The 16802-nt window shown below is 41.2% G+C and overlaps 1 protein-coding gene across 1 annotated transcript in view; it reads right to left on the reverse strand.

Moving 5' to 3' along the window:
* Positions 1–373: 373 nt before the first annotated feature.
* Positions 374–16802, reverse strand: part of STK32A (serine/threonine kinase 32A) — a 141478-nt gene continuing 125049 nt past the window's right edge. Inside the window, exons 9-13 of the mRNA XM_008069928.1 lie at positions 15964–16080; positions 13327–13452; positions 11088–11216; positions 856–920; positions 374–467 (exon numbers count right to left, since the gene is read on the reverse strand). Coding sequence (XP_008068119.1) covers positions 374–467; positions 856–920; positions 11088–11216; positions 13327–13452; positions 15964–16080 — 531 coding nt within the window. The remainder of the gene's footprint in view (positions 468–855; positions 921–11087; positions 11217–13326; positions 13453–15963; positions 16081–16802) is intronic.

A 16802-nucleotide genomic window follows, 5' to 3' on the forward strand; every position in this document is an offset into this window, starting at 1 on the left:
CCACTGTGCAAATTTTAATAGAAGGAGTGCAAAAATAAATCTACATCCAAATGCTCATTTTAAAATAAAAATACAGGCTGTTTAGAATAATAATTGTAGCACTAAAAAGGCAGAGTATGGCTCAGCAGGGGTAACTCTTATTTAGACAAACTACAGAAAATGGTTACGTGACTTGTGCAAAAGCACACAGTTAGTGGGGACCTTGAGCCTGGGAGCTCAGGCCCAGGACTCTTCACTGTGTCGTGCTGCCTCCTTTCCTAAGTCATGAAGTGTGGAGTGGCAAAAACACCATTAGCTCTTCCTGACATGAATAATCAGAAGCTTCTGGCATGAGGTGCCAAGAAATGTCCCACGAAGAAGATTCTGAGGCCTTTTACAGGTTGTCATTCTGGCCGTCCTCCTCTTGTGGGTCTTTGGTTTGTTCCGAGGCTAGGTCTGCTTGCTTTTTATTAAAGTCCCTTTTTACTCTTAAAGAGAGGGGAAAAAAGGTTTTATTCTTTGAAAAGAAAAATAAATGTTTTAATCATTTGAAATATTAAGCCCAAAAAGTTATAAAGAAGTACGAGCCAAGGAAATCTTTAAAAAGTCATTGATTTTAAGTACTTAAATACTAATTTCTCTGCCCTTCTCGTAAACAAAGACTCGGTGCTAGGTTAATTTACCTATTAAACTTTTAAACATATCTTATCAAAAAAAAAGTTTCTGACTCTTTCCAATTTTCTATAATGAAAGTGCATTATTTTTATGGTTAGAAAAAAGTTTAAATGCTAAGAAAGTATGTATTTTTCTCTGCAAGTAAATCTGTCTGAAACACTCCATCATTTTCTAGGTTACTGTTCTCCCAGAATTACTTACTTTTCTCTGTTGAAAATGATGAACTCCTTCTGGACAGAGTCAAGGTGCTTTTGAAGAAGACACATCTTTCAGGTGAACATTGAAAAAAAATACAGGTATGGTTAGCAAGTGTATAAAGGTCCTTAAACAGCCAAAAACCTATTGAATGGCTATTCAATCTCAAGTCTAAGAGGCACCAAAGTATTTTCAAAAATGGATGCTATAGGAAGAAGATTCTGGGAAGATGGCAGAGTACGAAGCACCAGGAACCTGTCTTCCCACCCAGACAAAAATGGCACCGGCAAACTGTCTGATGGAGCTGTTGTGGAACGCTGAAGTCTGTTGAAGGCACCTTTCAGGAGGATTGGGCTGTGCAGCTAATTTTGATCAACTGAAGCTCCTGGCACAGTAGCAGCTACTCATGTCCCATCCTCCAGTCCTGTGGGAGGAAGCTGTGCACCCATGTTCCTGGGGCAGCTTGCACACAGGAGCCAGGGTGGGACATAAGAAACATGTCCTCCAAAAACCGGGGCTTTGTGCTCCGATCACTGATCACAGATGTGCAGAGAGCCTGGTAGCCACTGCTGTTGCACCTTCCACAATGCTGCAAGCCCCTCTTTCTCTGGAGAATTAAAGGGTCAGCTTCCTTTATTCCTTGCATTTTTCTCTTTTCCCTCTTTTGGGAGCCAGACCTTAAGAACCAGGATATTCAAACTCAACTACACATATGGGGAAAATTAGAAAGTGACTTCACATGCCCAGGGAAGTATGCAGGCTCTGAAAAGACCTAAGAAAACCTACATTTACACCTCAGGCTGACCTTGGCAGCCTGGGGGAGGAGAAATCTGATTTTCAGAGTGACCACATTATTAAGATTCGAATGTCCAGTATAAAAAATAAAAGACATACAAAGAAACAGGAAAGTATGGCATAAAAAGAGAAAAAAGAAAAGAGAATATTTGAAGAAATAATGGCTGAAAACTTCCCAAATGTGGTGAAAGACGTGATTACAACTATCTAAGAAGCTAAAAAAACTCCAGATAAGATAAATCCCAAGAGACCCATACTAAGACATAGTACAATCAAATTTTCTAAAGACAATGACAAAGAGAGAATCTTGAAAGTAGCAAGAGAGAAACAATTGGTCATTAAGATGCTCAATAAGATTATCAGTAGATTTCTCATCAGAAACTTTTGGAGGCTAGAAGGCAGGCTGATATATCCAAAGTGCTAAAAGAAAAAAAAAAATCTATCAGTGAAGAATCCTATATCCAGCAAAGCTGTCCTTGAAAAGTGAGGGAGAAACAAAGACATTTCCAAATAAACAAAAGCTGAAGGAGTTCATTACTACTACACCTGCCCTGCAAGAAATGTTCAAGGGACCCTTGCAAGGTGAAATGAGATAGTAACTGAAAATCACATGAAGAAATAAACATTTCAATAAAGGTTAATACAATGGGCAATTATAAAAGTTAATATTATAGTAACAACAGTTTATAACTCCATTTTGTTTTCTACATTATGCAAGAGACTAACACATTAAAAAAAACTATTAGTCTAAAAGCTAGTATTCTTGTATTAGTTTAGAAGTTCTACCTGAATTTTGTGAATAGCCTAAAATATCTCTCCATGCTGAATCCTGACAGAATGTTCCCCTCAGCATCTGCGCTGAGGTTGATTAAAGACACTTTACTGCCAGTCAGCAAAGTATTTCAGTTTGTTACTTTCTCTGGACATGCAAAGCAGTTGCTTTGACACTGTGCTGTCTAGTTTTCAACAACTACTGATGACTTTTCTATCTTCATGAGAAAATTTAACCTCAAAAATTGATAATTATCAGTTCCAGGACAAGATTAGACCCAAATCAAATGTTTCAAAACTCTGCAACAAAATACTTCCAAATTACTTCTGATTAAAAATATTCTTCTCTTGAAAAAAAAAAAGACTCATTAAAAACATTTTTTTAAAACTAAGAATTAGATATACTATATCCTCAAGTACTGGAGCATTTTCCTTCCTGAGTGATTCAGGTGATAGTAGAGGAAGCTACAGCAAACACAAAAGAAGGGTGGAGAGCAAGACCGTGGAGAAAAAGAAGACTCTTCTATATTTCACTCTTATTCTCAAACCAAGGTGTCTGTAATCCTGAGGGTTTCTGGTATCAGTCGTGGGGACATACAGCAACAGAACAAACACAATCTGATAAACGCTCTTGGGAGCAGCACCTTTACCCCAAAGATTTTGGCACAAAAATTTTAGCATTAAAATTAAAGTTATAATTATCATAATATTATAAGAAAAGGATTGGCAGTAGCAGGAAACTGCCAGGAAGAGGACGGGGAAGCAGGATTGGCAGTCGTGGGAATCTGCCTGGGGAAGGGGGGACACACCTCATCAGCAAGGGTACCTGCATAATGATCATTTGTATACCTAACCCTGAATTGTACCCCACAATTTCAAAATAAAAATAAAAAGAGGAAAAAAAGTAAAATTAATAAAATTAAAGTTATAATCAAATAAAATACAAAAATCCACATGAACTTTTTCTTTACCATGTAACTGATTTATTTAAACAAAGAGATGAAATGCACACTTGGAGATGACTTTGTGGTGTGGCCCTTCACACTCCATGAGTCCCACCCCAGGCCCTTAAAGGGTTCACGTTTGACATGTTCTCTTTCCTCTGCTGCAAGTGGAAAAGCTCAAGAAGTTTGGCTCAATGGGTACGTCAACGGAGGAGCCAAAAAAGAGAAGATGAAAGGAGGAGAGAAGAAAGAAGAATGGGGGACTGATGGGTTGTATGTGACTGAGAAGGGAATGCTGGATACCGATGTTAGGGCTCACCTATCAGCAGTGACAGAGAACACAGCGCTCAGAGGATCAGAAATGAAGAAGTTGTGCATCGAGCATGGCTGAAGGGCTTAGAGCAGGCAGAAATCTCAGGAGGCAGAAAAGGAGAACCGGGGTAACTAGCCCGAGTAGCCAGACAGACTGGATGGCACGCCAGTCTTCCTGATTCTACAAAGACGTTGAACGGAGAGGGACAAAGTAGAAACCATTCTAGGAGCAAAGAATCAGCAGAGGCATCTAACACGAGCATGAATAGAGCCAAGGAAAAGAAGTTAGGAGTCAGGAAGTGGAAAACCAAGCGTAACAGCCACAAACATTCTGCCCAACTCATCACGTGCACTCATTTACTCAGTACAAGGCCATGGAGTTGGGATGGACACTGATGCCATTGATAAGCGAGGAAACAGAGGTGGGAAAACACAAAACTTTGGTAATTTTACTGTACGTAATCACATCCTAGATTCTATAGCAATATAGCTCAACCACAGCTGCACACACGAATCACCTGAAGTATTCTTTTAAAACAACACCACCCAGGACACACCCTGAAAGTCAGACGTAACTGGTCTAAGGTGGGACCCAGTCACCAGCATGTTTTTTAAAGTTCTACTAATGGTTCAAATATGATGTAAATGCTGAGAAATACTCTATTGTAGTAGAGATGTAGAGAAGTCCAAGGGGTCATATGATGACACGCCTTCAGCATCACATAAATCCAAACCTTAACACAGCTGACAGTTAACATGTGCCAGGCACTGTGTTAAATACCTTACTTAACATTATTTTAGTTTATCCTTGGGACAATAGTAGGATGTAGGTCCTATTACCATTCTATTTTATATATAAAGGCTCCGATGCTTAGAGAAGCTACATGATTTAACATTTATTTTTTACTTTTTTTAAAGTTTATTTATTTATTTATGAATAATCACAGCTCACAGTTCAACCACAGCCCTGACCTTCTGCGTTCAGGTGATCCTCCCACTGGCCTCCCAAGTAGCTGGGACTACAGATGCACACCACCATGCCTGGCTAATTGTTTTTTTAAATTTCTTATAGAGATGAGGTATTGCTATGTTGCCTAGGCTGGTCTCGAACTCCTAGGCTCAAGCAATCTTTCTGTCTTGGCCTTCCAAAGTTGTGGGATTACAGGAGTAAGCCACCATACCTGGCCTGCTTTAACATTTAAATCATTACATCTTAATCCATCACATAGCTATTTAGTAAGCAGCCACTACGCTACATTGCCTTCATCTTATCATGATAGGGAGAATTCAAAGATACGGCAGCTCTCAGTGAAGATAAGCAAGACATATACTCTAATTTAGCAGATGCGGCACTGTGCTAGTTGTATTAACATAAGCTATTCAACATGTAGGAGCCATCATTGTAGATCACTCCCTGCTCCCATATTCCATTTGTTAATAACATAATCCTACCCTTTTTGAATCCCTATTATAAGTCTGGAGCCTTTCAAGTCTGAATATTTCTTCTCAGTACCCATGAATGCAATTTCACCTCTTAGACTTGAAACACTACAGACCCTTCTAACAGTAGGCAGGAAAGATGTCTACAAGATGAGGAGAAAATGTTCCCTTTCCCTTATTCTTACAGATAAAAGAATATACTGGTCTGCATCACCAAAAAACAAAACAGATTCTTGCAAACATTTCTAATAAAGGCTCTTGTAAGACTCTTGTACTTCAGAGATTGTTGCTAAACCCCATGAAAATGAACTCTATCCTTTAGCAAGTCTAGGATGCTGAACAGATCTCTTACAATGTTTTATCCTGATAATAATATTTACATTTATATCTCTTTCTCCAAAGATGTAAATATCTATAAATTATCTTGACAAGTTTAGAAAGGCATCTGAGGCACTACTTTCTCACTTTTTTTCCTACATGAAAAAGTTAAAAAACAAAACAAAGCAACTGTATCAGGCATCTTAAACAAAAAATGTAGGAGTCTTGTCTCATTTAAATTTGTATTAATGAGTACCTATTATATGTTTGGCCCTATGGGGAATATAAAAAGGTATGTCTCTAAATTCCCTACATGCAAGAATTAAATAACATCATACTAGTGGTTAACTATTGTCAGAAATACAAATCCTGTAAAATTTATTGCAAATACTGTAAGTATATAAGATTTTGAAGAGAAGAATCAGTTCACTTAAGAATTTTGAAATGGCCCAAACCATCCAAAGATATGACAGTAGGTGTTTTTCCCCATATAAAAACAGGCAATGTAAGAGTTTTTCCACTTTATAAGCTTTTTAGGATACACACACACACACACACACACACACACACACACACACACACAGACACACACACACGCATATGTATATATATGGAAATTATATATATATATATATATATATATATATACACAAAGCAAATAATCTTTCTCTAATATCTCTTAACAAAACAAAAAGACCAGACCAGATAAACCAAAAGGTTGACAAGTTTACAGCATATTTAAAAGACATTATATCATGAAAGTCATGGTTTTAGTACTACAATTAACTGGAATTTTAAAATCATGTTGAAAACATACATTTTCAAATGAGAAAGTAAGTAGAAAGAGGAGATGGAGAAGATGAGCTATTTGACTTGATAGGTTCATTGATAATGTTTTCTTCAGCCAGTGGATGCAATTTAAAGGTTGGGTATCAGGAGAGAGTGCAATGACACTAAAATTTTCCCTGTTGGCCTGCTGGTTCCTTTCCAGGCTTGTGGCTCAATTGGAATTCTCCTGTCGACATTCAACTCTTTTCTCATGTGATGCCTGAAGAGTGATGCTTTAGGTTCAGGCAGCAAGGTGACTTTGAGATACACCCAGTGGGGTAGAAGTGGGGACTAAGAGAAAGCTCACAGGGATTTTGCTGTGGTGAACATTCTTATGAGGTCAGGCTAGAGGAATGCCTAACCTCCTCTAGGTGGGATTGAAGGGGTAGAGGCTGAACAATGTCACACGCCGTTTGAACACAGCATGGGTAGCTCCTTCCCTCTGCAACCACCAGTTATTTCACTTCCCCTAAAATACTAAAGATATATCTCCACTGAGGGTATACGAGCCTTGAAGTGCTCTTGTCCTTTCTTGTATGCTCAGCTACCTCTTCTCTCTTTCTTATGTGGAAAGGTTAAAAAACAAATGTTGAACCAGAGTAAATGCTGCCTCCTCTAGGAAGCCACTTCTAACCCCTCATTCACTCCAATAAGCCACTCCCAGAACACTTTGTATATCTAAGGGTAGCCCTGACTACCTAGTCAGAGAGACATTCCCGACATAGCAGAAAATTTATAATCATTTGGATGAATGATTGAATAAACAAACATGGTAATAATGAAATAAGCTGCTAAGACCTATCTCTGCATTTCAAAAACCTGGATGTAAAAAAGTGAAAATAGAGTGTTACTTTGAGGCTCACAATCTTTCTGATTCTTCTTTTGGGGAATATTACTCTTTGTTCTGAAGCAAAATACTTTTTATTTTTAAACCTAGAGTACAAGGTTAGGAAGATCTGGGAAAAAAATGGTGGAGGAGTAAACAGTTCCAAGCTCCCATCTCTCAACAGAAAAGTAAAAAAAAAAGCAAATACTGTCAAAATCAACTTTCAAAACTCTGTAAAGCAGTCAGAGGTTTACTACAACTAAGTGAACACAGAATCAAGAAAAACAAACTTGAAAATTCTCCTGCTAAAGGAAATCTCAGTCAAAACATTAGCTGAACACAAGTGAAAGTAACAGAAATTTCAGTGACAGCACACGACAAAGAATACAGTTTTTGCAAAAAAAATTGCTTGGAAAAGTTACTAAAAAATGGACTACAGCCTTCAACAATAAAAAAAATAGCAAACCATGAAGAAGAGAATAATCTGATTTCCAGAGCAACCACATTATAATATGCAAATGTCAAGTTTTCACACACAACAAAAATCACAAGACATACAAAGAAACAGGAAAGTATAGCCCATTCAAAGTGTTAAAATAAATGAACAGAAATTGTACCTGAGGAAACTCAAACACTGAGCTTACTAGAGTGAGGTTTTATTTTTTAAATTTTTAAATTTTTATTTGTTTATTTATTTTTGAGTTGGAGTCTCACTTTGTCGCCCAGACTGGAGTGCAGTGGCCGCTCCCGGCCACCGCAGCCTCGACCTGCTGGGCTCCAGCGATCCTTCCACCTCATCCTTCCGAGTAGCCGGAACTACAGGTGTGCGCTACCACGCCCGGTTAATTTTTGATTTATTGTAGAGATGAGGTCTCGCCTGCCCAGGCGGGTCTCAAACCCGCGGGCTCAGGCAATTCACTCACCTCAGCCTCCCAAAGGCGCGGGATTACAGGCTGAGCGCTCACACCGAGCCTGGCTTAGAGTGAGGTTTTAAAATAACTGTCTTGAATATGTTCAGAGTTAAGGGAAACCACAAAGCAGTTCTCAGTCAGCTTTATGACTAAAACCATACTAGATACTTTCTCTGACTACAATGAAGTAAAAGTAGGACTCAATAAAAGAAGGAAAACTGGAAAATTCACAAATAAGTGAAAACTAAGCAACATACACTTTTAAAAAACTGTCAAAAAATGAAATCACAACATATATTAGAATATGAGGGGAATTTCCCAAATTGGAATTTATTTATTAAAAATTGTCTATTTAGTCTGACATGCTGAAACTTCAGTCACCTTCAAAGTACTCTCAGTTTGATGTACCACACCTCTCGAGATGCTTTTTCCACTGCTCAAAACAATTTTTAAACTCATCCATTTTGATGCCTTTTAGTGTTTTCTGCTTCTGCTGTTATTTGTTTCACCTCTTCCACATCAGTTAAATGTTTCCAAACGTTTGGGGACTTTTTTCATTCGGGGAAGCAAAAAAAGTCACTTGGAGAAAGATCAGGTGAATAGGGAGAGTGGGACACCAGGGTCCTACCGTTTTTGGTCAAAAACTGCAGGTGTGTTGTCATAGTGAAGAACCAGTCACCTGTTTGCCACCAAAAAATTCACTAAAGCTGAAGGCAGCCTCTTACGACAATGCTAGCTGGCACGCTGATGCCAATGGGTTCCTAGAACACCTACCTAGCAGGGGAAGCCTTTACTACCAGGGACCTACCTGCCAAAAGATAAATCCAGTTTCTTTTTTTGTGGATGAGGGTTCCCTTGTATACTTAGAGATTATTCAAAACAAAACACAACATCCCACAACTAATGAGATGAAGGAAGCTCTGAGGGAACTTTATAGTTATAACACCTATATTAAAAATAAGACATATTTTTATTTTTTTTTTTTTTGAGTTGGTGTCTCACTCTGTCACCCAGACTGGAGTGTATGGCATGCTCCCAGCCACCGCACCCTCGACCTGCTGGGCTCCGGCGATTCTTCTGCCTCAGCCTTCCGAGTAGCTGGAACTACAGGCGTGTGCTACCATGCCCCGCTAATTTTTCTTTTTTTTTATTGTAGAGACGGGTTCTCGCCAAATTGCCCAGGCGGGTCTCGAACCCGCAGGCTCAGGCAATCCACTCACCTCGGCCTCCCAAAGCACTGGGATTACAGGCTGAGCCACTGAGCCCGACCATAAGACATATTTTTAAATCAATAACCTAACTTTCTACCTTGTTAGTACATTGTTGAGGATTTTTGAATTTATATTTGTAAGGGATTTTGGTCAGTAGTGATCATTTCTTTTGATGTCTTTATCTGGTTTGGTATCAGGATAATGCTGGTTTCACAGAGTCAGGGAGAAAATATTTGCAATTCATATATCTGATAAGGGTCTAAAATGCAAAATATATTTTAAAAATTCTATAATTCAACCACAGAAATGACAAGGTGTCATTTAAAGTATAAAGAACGAGAGGAACCCCCTATGTGAAGATCCAAGGGAAGAACATTCCAGGAAAAGGGGAGAGGAAGGGCAAAGGCAATGAGTTAGATGCTTACGTGGCCTGTGTGACTGGCGGGCTCTGAGTGAGGGCGAGGGTTACATGAAGTGAGGCTGGGCAGGAGAGGCAGGCAGGATATGTTGAACTTGGTGGGCATGGCCAAGAGTTATTCCCAGATCACTCAGTTGTTTCGAAAACTTTAGAAAACTTACCATAAAGCTGATCTCTTAGTCTTTACTACACTTGGGGGCCTATTAACAGAGGGGTCTGTATGCTTAAGCCAAGTTCTGCGGGTCATAGGAAGCAGCAAGTCTGGAGAAGCAGGTTGTTTATAACATGCAGAATGGGTTTTTGGGAGGAAGAGAATTGAAGGAACAAACCAAAGCAGGATGGGCTTGCAGCACAGCTGAGTCCTCCTGTGAGGGCCTAGAAAACATGTAATGATGGAAATCTGGCAAGAGGCTGATTCTGTGATCCAACAGGATAGAGATGTGGACTTTGATTAATTGACCATTACAAGGTACAGGGACCCGTGAAGACTAGAGCAATTAAGGACATTGACGATACTTATTTGTTTGCAGAACTATTTTCACCACAAGATTATGCAGTCATTGAGAACAGGGATGGCACCGAATGCAGGAATTATATCTCCTTCGTTTCTAACTCCAGTGTTTAGCACAGGACCTAGTAGATAATAGGTACCAAAGAGAAGTAGCGTAAAATGGATGAAGAGGGGCAGAGGCAGGTGGATAGGCAGATGGGTAGATGGACAGATGGATGGATGGGTGGACAGGTGGATGGATGGGTGGGCGGATGTGGTATGATGGATGAATGGTCTTTAAAAGCAAAGTGAATGCTATTACTTCACCATTATTATAATACATAGAGCCAGAGCCACATGTGAGTATAAAATCCTACCAGCTCTCTACAATAACTGAAATCTGAGCTCTGATTCAGACAGAGCCTAATACACTTATTTACAAGATTAAACTCAGCTGGAATCTAGCAATAGTCCTCAAACATGTAAGTATTCCATCGTTCCTGTGAATAGACAATCTCTACTTCTGTGAGCCTTGATGTCACAGAATTGTGCTTGTGGCAAAGAACAGACACACCTCTAGGGTCAGTGGCTCCCAGAAACTACTGAAAGCAGGAGTGAGGCCCCAAACAGCAATGTGCATACTTTGAAACCTGCCCCTTGACTATAATTTTATGGATAGTCACCTGATCTAGGCGTGGCCAATGACAGTCTCTCCCAGGAAATGGAAGAAGGCAATAACTGAGTTAAGTTAATAACAGAGCTCCAGAGAAAAAGACTATAGGGAAAATGTGGCTGCCAGGATCCCTAGAGATGCCCTGGTCTGCCCTTCTAGCAGCCTGGCTGGTCAACAACTTCTTGTATTCCACAAAGCAGCAAGCACAGGGCACAGAGATGACCTTCCATCAAGAGCTCTCAAATGGATTGCTGGAATGTCCACAGCTGAGTCCACAGCTGAGTCTGGGGGACCTACTTACCTGAGAGGAATCACATTTCCTCATCTCCTTCTCCTTTTTTGCCAGACGCTTCTTTTTTTTGTGAAGTGGTTTGGACTCCAAAATCATTTCTTCAAGCTCAAAGGTAGGGTCACAATTCAGCCTGCCTTTCTGCAAGGAAGACAGGTTGGCTCAGTCCTCTGACTCCTGTAGTATACTATAAACAGAACAGGCCTAATATGGAGACTAATGTTTGTTCTTACCAGAGTAGTCCAAGAATAAACTTGGGATTCCCACTCTGGGTTTGCAAAATTTATTGCCAGCATGGCTTTTCATATTCTTTGACTTGATATTTGGTTTATTTTTCGAAACTTCCAATTAGCCCTCAATGAGTAAAAAAGGAAACCACATTACAATTATTTTTCTCAAGTTTGAGCTTTTGGGTTATGCTTCCCAAAGTATGTTCTAATGATCATGCAGATCAGGACCACCTGAGTTGCATGTTCAGCTTCCCAGGTCTCCAACTGGACTTCCCATATCAGGGGTTCTGAAGGCAAGGCCCAAGAACTCACACTTTAATAAGTTCCCCCAGATGATTCAGAGACACAGGAAAGGTAGAGAAGTATAACATGGGGCTTTTCTTAAGCCAACATGGGCAGTGAGCTGCAGGGATGCAGGAAAGGGGAGGAGGAAGAATACAGGAGTAGGAGTAGGGGCACTGAGACCTGCATGCGGCACGTATCAACCACACGGCAAGCTGCCCAAGGGGACCCTGCAAAGTGGACAGTTAAGAATATGGCCTCTGCCGGGCTCAGTGGCTCAGCCTGTAATCCCACGCATTTGGGAGGCTGAGGTGAGTGAATTGCCTGAGCCCGCGGGTTCGAGACCCGCCTGGGCAGTGAGACCTCATCTCTACAATAAATCAAAAAATCAGCCGGGCATGGTGGCGAATGCCTGTAATTCCGGCTACTCGGAAGGCTGAGGTGGAAGGATCGCCGGAGCCCAGCAGGCCGAGGCTGCGGTGGCGGGAGTGGCCACTGCACTCCAGTCTGGGCTACGGAGTGAGACTCCAACTCAAAAAAAAAAAAAGAACGTGGCCTCTGCCGGGCTTCATGGCTCAGCCTGTAATCCCGCGCCTTTGGGAGGCTGAGGTGAGTGGATTGCCTGACCCGTGGGTTCGAGACCCGCCTGGGCAACTTGGCGAGACCTCATCTCTACAATAAATCAAAAAATCAGCTGGGCGTGGTAGCGCGCGCCTGTAATTCCGACTACTTGGAAGGCTGAGGCGGAAGGATCGCCGGAGCCCAGCAGGTCGAGGCTGCGGTGGCCGGGAGCGGCCACTGCACTCCAGTCTGGGCAACCGAGTGAGACTCCAACTCAAAAAAAAAAAAGAACGTGGCCTCACTCTCCTGCTGCTCCCCAAGGGGGTAGAGATTTTCATCCTACAATTCCACAACACCGCTTTCTCCCTCCTTGCAGTCTGCACTTAGCCCCTACTCCTTGGAGCACTCCTTGCAGTCTGCACATGAAGGCTCACACTCTCACAGGCCCCCAGCAAGGGCCGCACTTTGGCTTAAGAACAGAAGGCTCAGAGTTGGGTCCACAGGCCCCTCTGGAAGGCCGTGACGTTTCCCATAAACCTACAACTGAATGTGTCTCTCAGGTCCTGGGCAGAGAGGACCTAGAAGCCTCCCTTGGGCCCCATGGCTTCTGCTTCTGAACTCTGGCTTTGACCAGTGATCAGCAGGGGGCCACAGATACCCCTCGTTCAGGTACCCATCCAGGGGCAAGTATTTCTCTTTGGCTATTTGTCTTTACAAATACAGATCCCTTAGAAAGATGCAGCAAAAGAAGAGGGGGTAAATGGTAAAAATACATTCCTACCGCAACCAAACAGTTCTCAATGCTTTCACTCACAGACCTCCATGGTCACAAATTTCTACATCTTTGGAATCAGAGAAAAAAATTTTTTGAACCAGCAGATTCATGGAAATGACTATTTGGGTGACTAGGATTTCTTGCCAATAAAAGCATACAATAAAAAGTGGATAAGAGATGGAACTCGAGATGCAAAAATACCTGGATCAGAATCCCAGCTTGACTACTTGCTAACTTGTGAACTGTTGGGACCAACTTGCTCTGTGTGTGCCTCAGCCGCTTCTTCTGTAAAACAGGCATTTGGGCTCTCTTACGTGTGACCTAATGAGACAATGTGTGGATCTGGCACACAGAGTGATGAGTCCTGAATGAGAAGTATGTGGGTTTGCTAGGATTCACTCACGTTAGGAACAAAACCAGGAATGAGCCTCTTCTGCAAAACTGCATCCCAGTTTATATCATTCATATACGGGAAGTTCTGAATGTCAGACAACCGAGAAAATCGTTGGTCTGGATTAGGTTCAAGTAGCTGCCAATAAAACACAAAATTCATGCGTGTAAGGAAGGTCAAAATGTTACACAGATTCCCTCTAAAGGCTCTCAAACGTAGGACTGAAAGAAACAAGGCAAGGCAGTGTCCCCCTTCTCTACCCCCATAAACACATAATGCAGATGAGGCACGAGAAGAACCAGCGCTACACAGGGCTTTGTAGTGTAAGACAGTTTGCCCTACTGAGTCCCACATCTCTTTCATTCCTGACTCCTCTGCCTATGATCTATGGAAAAATTTGTTCTCTAAACCTTAGTTTACCCAGCTGTAAGAACAGGAATAATAAACTATTTCATAAGGTTGCAACCAGGATTAAAGGAGGCTAAGCTCATTTCGCAATACAATTTTAGCTGTTTTTACAACTAGTTAAAATGCATTGGGTGGCACAGATAAGGTGTAACTAAGGTTACTGTTATAGTTCTGGGTTTTTCAGACTGGAATAAGACTTTCCTCCCATAGCCACTCCTGAGCCAACATCCCATCCCTTGTATGGCTCCAGTGGGAACTGTCCAACTCACTAGAGCATGCTCCTGAGATGACAACAGGGCAACGTCAGGCATCATTTTGGGGCCAAGTGGGGCTGTCTTGGAGTCAGCAAAATTTGCTTATGGAAAATAAGCCCCCTATTCTATTTTTTTAAATAACATTGCTAACTACCATGTCCAAAACAGGGTACTTAACCCCAAAGAGACACAAATTTTGAATCTTCAGCCCTCACAGTTCCTTTCCTGTACCAGCCACAACCTATGCAATTTTCTCTTCTAAGAAAAAGCCAAATACATCCTCTTGGGTTCCTCATTTTTTCTCCACGTAGTCATTCAACATACACTAATGAGCTCCTGCTAGAATTTCTTTTAATCTTTTTGGTGAACATGGGCATCCTGAAAATCCAGTAAAAGCTATGGACCTAATTTCTTCAATACTTAACACATTCTACTACTTGCCAGGCTTTATTAGCTTCTGGAAATATGGTGCACAAGTCGGATGTGGTCCCTACCCTCACACAGCTTAAAGGAGAATGAGGAATAACCAAGGATCACACCAATCTGCAGTAACTTCAAACTGCAAAAAATGCTATGAAGGAAAGATAGCGTTATAGGTGCTGACACCAGGGAGATTCCCCAAGGAGGTGACACTGAGCTAAAAATGCCCTCAAAACTATGCAGAATGGAGGAGGTGACACTGAGCTAAGAGCATTTCTCTAACTATGCAGAAGAAGCAGTTGTTTTTGTTTGTTTTTGTCTGTTTGTTGTAATGTCCAATCCACTGAAACCAATACATATCCTATCGTGCATGATCAGAATGCAGTGCCTATATGGACACCTTGTGACTTGAATTCCATATCCGCCAAACAAACTTGTATCCTGTTCAGTAAGAGGAGTCCACTATGTTGCTGCAGAACTTTCAATTTGCTACAAATGTTTCTAAATTCTTTTCTCAATTTTTGTCTTATAATGGACCCATAGGAAACAATTCATGACTAGAACAGTCAGTGAATCATCCTGAGTAGCACTGATCTCAAGAAAGGGGCTGGAGGAGCTAGGGTTGAGGGCAGGGTACCAGAAGAGGCACTGACACATGCAGAGAGGCCTGCAGCGAGAGGGAGACTGACATGTGAGGGAGGAGGAGGAGGAGTAGGAGGAGGAGGAGGATGAGGAGGAAGAAGAAGAGGAGGAAGAAGAGGAAGAAAAAGAAGAAGGCAGTTACATGTCGACCAAAGGCAAGCAAAGTGCAAAATAAGGCCTGAGAAATCAATGGAACCTTTATACTATACGAATCATTTTAATCTTTATTCTAGGAACAATGGGAAGACACTGAAATGTCCCTTGAAAAAATCACTATGGGACAAAGTGGGTTTAGGTATAATCAAAAGGGGAGGGAAAGTTCAAAAACAAGGCTTGAGAGGTCATTAGAACCTCTGAACCATACAAATTATTTTAATCTTTATTCTAAGAACAATAGGAAGACACTGAATTGTGCTCTGGGGTAGAGTGGGGAACAGAATGGAATGGAAATGTGTACAGAGCCGAGCCAACTATAAGGAAAAACTTGATGGTACTTGGATAGGGAGATAGTGGTGAAGACAGAGAGAAGTGAAAGATGTGAAAGATATTTCAAATGTAAAATTCTAGAACCTGGGGTTGGATTGGGTATGAGGATAATGAATGAGTCCTGGTTTCCAGCATGCATAAGTAGATGGATGGATGAGCCAGACACAGAGAGAGGGAACGTCGGAAGAAATTCAGGAAATACAGAAATATTAAGAATCCCATTTGGGTCACAATGAATTTAAGATGACTTTGGGAAATCCAAGGGACTCGTGAGTTGACTCAACGATGCCTTGTATTTGAAAGCTGTTAGCTGCAAGCACTACTCTAGAAATGTGTATTATCCTGATTGCCCCCAATATTGTCTACTAACTTCTAGCCTTAAACCAGAGAGAAAGCCTGCTCTTACCACTTCCTTTTGATGTGCTGTCTTCTTTCTTACCTTTTTAAGGAGTGACACCATTTCCTGGGACCAGGCAGAGGGGTAAGTTACAATAGCTGTCTCAAACATGTGCCCAATTTCTTTGCTGGAAGTACTGGAGCGAATATGATATGGTCTCTTAAGGGAGAGAATAAGTAAGAGTCTTCATTTTACAGGGTAAAAAACAAACAAATAAAAAACCACAGCATTTTGTTTTGCAAATGTTTCCAAGCTAAACCTTCAACTAATACAATATCAGTGTCAAATTCTAACCCCATCTGGCTGACTGTTGGTAATTGCCAGACCTCCTACTTTCTTAAAAGAGATGCCAGAAACCTAGAGAGTTTGTTATAAAATACCATAATTTTACAAAGTTGGTAATTTCACTGAGCCAAACAAACATTTTAGCGGGTGAAGCAGCCTCTGGGACACTGATTTGAAACTATTTTACAAGATAACTTACATAAGTATTTACATGAAATGCCAGAGAAATGCTCAATAAATGAAGTTTAAACAGTTATTATGTAAGGGTTTATTACAAAGAGATCCCAGATTTATCATGTTCTCCTTTTCACTAGTTTGCAGCATAATGAGGAAGCTCAGGACAGAAAGTTGCACAGAAAACAGCAACACCAGCTCCAAATGTTGTCCTCAGTTCCATGGGTATGGAGGGAGGGGAATTTTATGATAAAGCAAAAGCTTTTTAAAAAATATTTTCTAGCTGGGCTTGGTGGCTCAGTCTGTAACCCCACGCCTTGGGAGGCTGAGATGAGTGGATTGCCTGAGCCCGCGGGTTCGAGACCCGCCTGGGCAACTTGGTGAGACCTCATCTCTACAATAAATCAAAAAATTAGCCGGGC

This window comes from Carlito syrichta, unplaced genomic scaffold, assembly GCF_000164805.1.
Source record: "Carlito syrichta isolate Samal-C Ts95f unplaced genomic scaffold, Tarsius_syrichta-2.0.1 Scaffold312553, whole genome shotgun sequence".
NCBI classification, from domain to species: Eukaryota; Metazoa; Chordata; class Mammalia; order Primates; family Tarsiidae; genus Carlito; species Carlito syrichta.